Raw genomic sequence first — 6,241 nt, 5'->3', positions numbered from 1 at the left:
GTGACACCCGTGACCTTGTGGAGTACGACTCGCGACGAGGATGTCGTCGATGTAGGCAAACACAGACGGGAGTCCGCGCGTCACTTCAGCAATAAATCTCTCGAAAGTTTGAGCTGCGTTGCGTATCCCAGAGGGCATGCACACGTACTCAAACTTGAAGGTACGCTTTGACAAGTTCCACTTTAGTACTAAATATCTTGCATGCGTTCAGGTGTCCAGTGCAGTCTTGGATGTGTGGAAGGGGATAGCTATCGTGGACTGTGTGAGCGTTGAGAGCCCTGTAGCCGCCGCACGGACGCCAGTCACCCAGTTGCTTCTTGGGAACCAGATGGAGCGGTGAGGCCTAAGTGCTGGACGAAGGGCGAATAATACCCAGCTAGAGCATGTGGTCGAATTACCGTTTAGCAATCGCCAGACGCTCACCGAAGAGGCGGCGCAGGCGAGCTGCGACGGGTGGACCACGCATGACAATGTGGTGGGGTATACCATGCTTGAGTCTCTGGTGGAGATTACAAGGATTCGGGACCTCGGGAAAGTCTGCGAGGACTTGGGCGTATGGGCATGGCGGGATCAGCGTGCGGGCGCTAGTGGAAGCGACAGCCGATATAACGCCAGTGATGGAAAGGCGCGTCGTGCTGTCGATGAGACGATGGCGACGCATGCTGACATCCAGATAAATGCGTCAGGAAGTCAGATCCGAGGATGGGTGGATGGACGTCGGCGACGATGAAGACCCATCGGAACGCGCTCCGCAGGCCAAGGTCCAGAGTGAGGGACCGGAGACCATACGTGGCGATGGAGGTTGAGTTGGCCGCACGGAGAGTAAGTCCAGGTGACTTGGAAGTACGCTCAGCCTAAGTGGACGGCAGAACGCTGGCTTCGGCACCAGTGTCGACGAGGATGCGCAGGCCTGAAATGCGGTCCATGACTACGAAAAGGCGGCCAGCGTGAAGGGCGAGGTCACATATGCCGCCATCAGTGATCTCGCAGCGCGTTTCCCGACCAGTTGCATGGTGGAGTGCATTGGCGGGCGCGGTGTTGAAAAGTGCGGTGATACCAGCAAGTAGGCTGACTGCGAGGACTCGAAGAGCGCGAACCTCTCGGCGAGGACGAATGGCGGCGAGGACTTGAGGAGACACGTGCTGGGCATGAGAGGACGTCTGAAGGGAATCGAGTGAAGCGGCCAGCTGATCGATCCGGGTCGCCAATCGTGAAATGACGGAGGACTCTGGTGAAAAGGAAAGAGCGGCGACATAAAAAGTCGCGTCATGAACTCGATCAGCTAGCTGGGCGAGGCGGTCAAGGGTCAAGCCCCGCGCAGCAGCCAAGACGAAGCGCTGCAGGATGAGCTCTCTCAACTGTGCGCCGTTCGAGTCGACGTTGTTTTCGCCGAGGGCCTGCCGCATGCTAGTGAATACCTGGGAGGGGCGGTGGTATCCAAGCTCTTTGCAGGTGAGCCGCTGCTGGAGGCGCGCAGTCTCAGACGCCGTGGTGCGGTCCAGAATGCACTGTTTAAGTCGCTGGTGGTACAGAGTATCGCCCAAGGGTATAAGGACGACATCCGCCAACTCCTGAGCCACCTCAGCAGGCAGGTTGGAAAGTAAATGACGAAACCGAGATGCCGCCGATGTGACGTGGTGCAGATGGAAGATGGCTTCCACCTGGGCGAACCAGATCCGCAGATGCTTGGGCCAGAATGTCGGCAGGCGGAGATGGATAGCTACGACGTCCCGTGGGCGTAAGGTAGCGTCAAGCGGAGGGTCGCCTGAGGGCGGTAGCTTGCTGGGGTCGGTCATCTCATAGGCTGGAGTCACCACTGTAGGGAATTTACGGGGTCGCAGCGGAGCACAGAACAAGAGGACCAATGCAGCAGGTTTCTCGAATCGAACAGCTCGTACCATGCGTGCGCACCGTACACAAGCCGTTCAACTTTATTTTCTTGTTTCGCCGGCTGGGAACGCCGATCTTAGCGCCTCCGCTTTACAGCGTCGCTGTGCGCTACATTGTTATAGAACGGTTCTGTGGGTTGCAGTGACGCTATGTGTTACCTTAAACCATTACAATATTGTTCAAAGTTAACAAAACGTTATACATTGTATCGTGAAGATGAGGTTCGCATTGTATGAATGTACTGTGATAATATGCAGACTTCTAAATGTTGTATACTGACAGTACTTAACAAATACTTATGTTATTGTGCTAATTCATGCACATTATTGTAACTTTCCAACTAAACATTGTTCTAATACAGTGTCCTAAATGTTATCAAATTATTTAATTGATAGCTATGAATAACATTACAAATGTATTTTATCCAAAAACTTTCACCACTCCTTTTACAGTAGTGAACTTAACAAGCAGCACTTTGAAGCTAAATCTCTAAGTCTGTTCCTGCCATTTTTATCTGTCACCTCGACCTGCTGGTAATTTAAGTAAGCTATCTATAGTATTGGCAAACTGTCAAGCAAAAACAAGTGAAACATTGATTTAGCACATCGTAATCGGCTTAAGCCCAGTTAAACTACGGCTAAATTTTCTTTCTCCACCTGCGCTCGAACAACAAGAGCCTTAAAGACCATAGTGCTCGTAACGGATATAAGCTTTCAACGCTGTAGCGCTGTAGCTCACTGTAGCCATAATATATTGTAAATTGATAAACTTTATAAGCACCTGAATCGCTCCGTAAGGGAAGGGAAGATTTAAGGTGGCAGTGAAAGAAGAAAGAAAAGGGAAGTGATTTATTTCAAGCATGAATACATACTTGAGGGGGTGGGCAAAGGGCGTAATAAGCCTGACGAGGCCATTCCCCTTGATGCACCTGGTACAGAAATACAGCCCCACTTTGAATTGTCTGATTAGTATAGGTTCCATGTGCCCCCAAACCAAGTCTACCGACTGTCCTCTGCTTAATTTCAAGTGCCGAAGTTGTCCCTACTGCCGAGGTCCCAAGCACAACACTGCTTTTGGAAGCGTCAAGCCTACCATCGCGCCTTTCCAGATTCCTCGAATAACTTCATATTTCGTATATCCCCAGAGCACACGATTCTTCTCAACAGCTGAGTTTCTTTTTGCTTTCTTTACGATTTCCTCTCCGTGATTCCGCAAGTGGTCATTACCATCATTTATTCTAATACCAAGATACTTGTACGCTGTAACTATAGTTATGTTTTGTAGCGTGCACATGATTGTGCAGGGCTCACCGTTAAAAACCATGACTACTGATTTTTCTGCGTTATAGTTAATCCCAAAAACCGCCGCCTCTTTACCCCACTTTGTCTGCCAAGTATTGGAAGCTTTTCCGGCTATCTGCTAGAATTAGAACAATATCGTCGGCATATATCAATCCCGCTATCACCTCGCGATAGTTGCGTGGCTCACCACGTTGTTTTCCAGTTTGCGGCGCTACAACCCTGTGCGCTGTTTCTGCAAACGCTCGCGAGTTGGCATCGCTGTGCTTGCAAGCGCGCCATTTTACGACTTGCCCGCGTTTTTCGAACGTAGGCTTTGAGACAATATTGACAGTATTTTTGTCTTTTTTTTTTAAGTTTAGCATGAACACCTAAGTACTCAGTTTTTTTTTTTTTTTTTGTTTTTTTTCTTTCTTGGTATGCGTTTTTACGGCGCGTCTCCATTTCGTGCAACGTCAAATTATCGTCTAATCTACAACCTTTGCCTGAAGCCGTTCAACAGTTCTCTAGTACCCCCGCCTCCTCGGTCCACCCTTTTATTTGACTTTTTGCCTGCACCGCTACTCTATACATTAATATACAATTTCAACAATACGACTGGGACTGACATCTCGCGGCAGTTGCTTGGCTCACCACGTTGTTTTTCAGTTTGCCGCGCTACAACCCTGTGCGCTCCTTCTGCAAACGCTCGCGAGGTGGCAGCGCTGTGCTTAAAAGCGCACCATTTTACGACCTGCCCGCGTTTTTCGAACGTAGGTTTTGAGACAGTATTGACAGTATTTCTGTGTGTTTTTTTTTTTTTAATTTTGCATAGACAACTAAGTACGATTACGTGTAGAGACCTTTTCGTATGCAGGTTTTTTTTTTTTTTTCTTGATATGGGCACCTTACGGTGCGTCTCCATTTCGCTCAACGTCCTTGCATTTGTGAGGGAGCTAAGCTGCGTCATATGAATCTACCGCGCTGAGGTGAATTCGTTTCTAAATTTCTGCTTACCTTGCAAACAGGATGCATACTATAGCTCGATCCACGGCGCTTTACTCAGGCTCGAAAATGCATTTTGAGCTCCCGAATACTAAGGCAAAAACCTTACTTGGCTCATGAGTAGCGTCCGGAAGAAATCGCAACAGATAGTTACCAAAAATATAACCTGAAATTGTATCAAAAATGCGACGCAGACTTTCCAATGTGACGTTCAGGCTGGTGGCATATACTATTTTGCTTCCCATAGCATCTATCTGCTAGTGAAATGGTAGGCTATTTAGCCATAGGAATTCCAACCGAGCACAATTGTGTTAGAGACGATACGCTTCTCACGATCGCGTACGAATTCCGCGCGCGCTCTCTTTCGCCAGACACCTGCTCGCTTCGGAGGAGATCTGCGCCGCTCTCAAGTTACTCGGACGCTCCGGCGCCTCCACATCCGGTCGAAGAGAGACTCGTGAAGCGGTAGCCGTACGTCGCGTGACGACTACGCCATCGCCGTACGTCGCGCGACAACTACGCCGTTGCGTGTCGTTGTCGCTGGTGCACACACACGAAACGACGGGACTCGTCGGCAAAACTGCGCATTTTCATGGATGGATGGATAGATGGATGGATGGAATATAGGAGCGTCCCCTTTGAAACGGGTGGTAGCAGTAGCTATCATGCTCATTTTTCTCCCTATAGCTTAATTATTGTTTTAGATTGGTTAGCTAAACCATCATTCCATTTATTAAATTTTTGTTCCTACATTACTAACATTAGGTCACTTCTCTGCTTTTAAGCCACCAATCTTCCAGTCGTTTTTTGCTAGTTTCCACCGCCGGTTTATTCACCCGGCCACTGGTATCTCTAAACCCCAGAGCTTCAGGAACAGTGATTGCGTCTGCATCAACTTCCGGATAGATACCATTACATTCGAGTATAATATGGTCAATTGTTTCACTGGAGTTTCCACATACAGCACATGCGTCATCTCCACTGTTAAATTTCTTTTTGTAGCTGCGTGTCTAAGGCACCCTGATCTAGCTTCAAAAAGTAGGGCACTGCCTTTTGAGTTATCAAAGAAAGCTTCCTTCCTGATCGGTCTTTTCCACTTTCGGTATCCACACTCTGTTTCCTTTGCATCGAATTTATCCAATTTTTGCTCTGTTGCTCTGCAGCTTTGCAGCGTTGCTCTGTTACCGCCGCCTCGTGGTTCAGTCAATGGAAGTATAACTATGCTACCACCACGATAAAAGCGCCGATGAACCTTCTTAGGATAATGCATTGCGTTTCTGATGGAAACAGGGCAGGGGTAGAACCTGTGCCAAGCTACGTTCTATGATGCAGGTACATACTTGCAAGAATTAAGTGATTCACGTGTTGCTTTGGATAATATTTAACAATAGCTAGCAACAATTGCTTTTCTTATCCTTCATATATCCTACCAAGTGTTCACTGGTAGTTCTCCCGATTGGCTCACATATGCACGGGTCCGACGAAGCGAGCGTCTGCATGCTCATCGCTCAAACACACTAGGAAAACAAACAACTCACTCGCAAAAAGCCAGGTTGAAAGTTACGTACGCTTAAATCCTTCTGCGACTGGCTTCCTCGCGAGCTGATTCCAGGCGATGGGCGAAATCATGGAGGAAGGAAAAATTGACGAAATTTTCTGAAACCCAGGAGCGATCCGACGAGCGGCGCAGTGGGGCCCAGCTCACCATGCGACGTTCGAATTGTCGCCTCATGCGGTTACTGCTTGAAGTGTAGTGTCGAGTGAACTCTTAAACGTAGACCGTATTTAATCGGGGAAATAGACCCGAATCTTTATTTACGTCATGAATACTGCGTGGATTACGATTGTATGCCGTTAATTGTAAAAGAGATAAGAAGTGAGGCGTACAATGCGTCCTTAATTTCCATAAAACCAACCAAGAAGGAATGCATTGCATGTCCTGTGCCAGTTTCTCAAGGTCTAACCGCCAAGAAAAACCATGCCATACAGTGCTTCGCACGTTTTAATCGGTTTAAGCAGAGTTAAACCCCTCCTAATTTTTGTTCTTTTGTTTACCAGAACAGAGGAAA

The 6,241-nt window shown here is 48.2% G+C and overlaps 1 protein-coding gene across 1 annotated transcript; it reads right to left on the bottom strand.

Annotated features, from left to right (window-relative positions):
• Positions 1-854: 854 nt before the first annotated feature.
• Positions 855-1,901, bottom strand: LOC146206349 (uncharacterized). Its single transcript, XM_084608843.1, has one exon. It carries the CDS (start codon positions 1,899-1,901, stop codon positions 855-857), a length of 1,047 nt encoding a protein of 348 aa, XP_084464969.1.
• Between the last annotated feature and the right edge of the window lie 4,340 nt (positions 1,902-6,241).

This window comes from Amblyomma maculatum, chromosome 1, assembly GCF_055883805.1.
Source record: "Amblyomma maculatum isolate TAMU_Amacu chromosome 1, ASM5588380v1, whole genome shotgun sequence".
NCBI classification, from domain to species: Eukaryota; Metazoa; Arthropoda; class Arachnida; order Ixodida; family Ixodidae; genus Amblyomma; species Amblyomma maculatum.
Note: the sequence above shows the minus strand (reverse complement) of the source record. Positions and strands in the feature narration are given on the sequence as shown.

Excerpts from the sequence above, each read along its gene's own strand:
- LOC146206349 (XM_084608843.1), bottom strand. The coding sequence starts at position 1,901 with ATGGTACGAGCTGTTCGATTCGAGAAACCTGCTGCATTGGTCCTCTTG.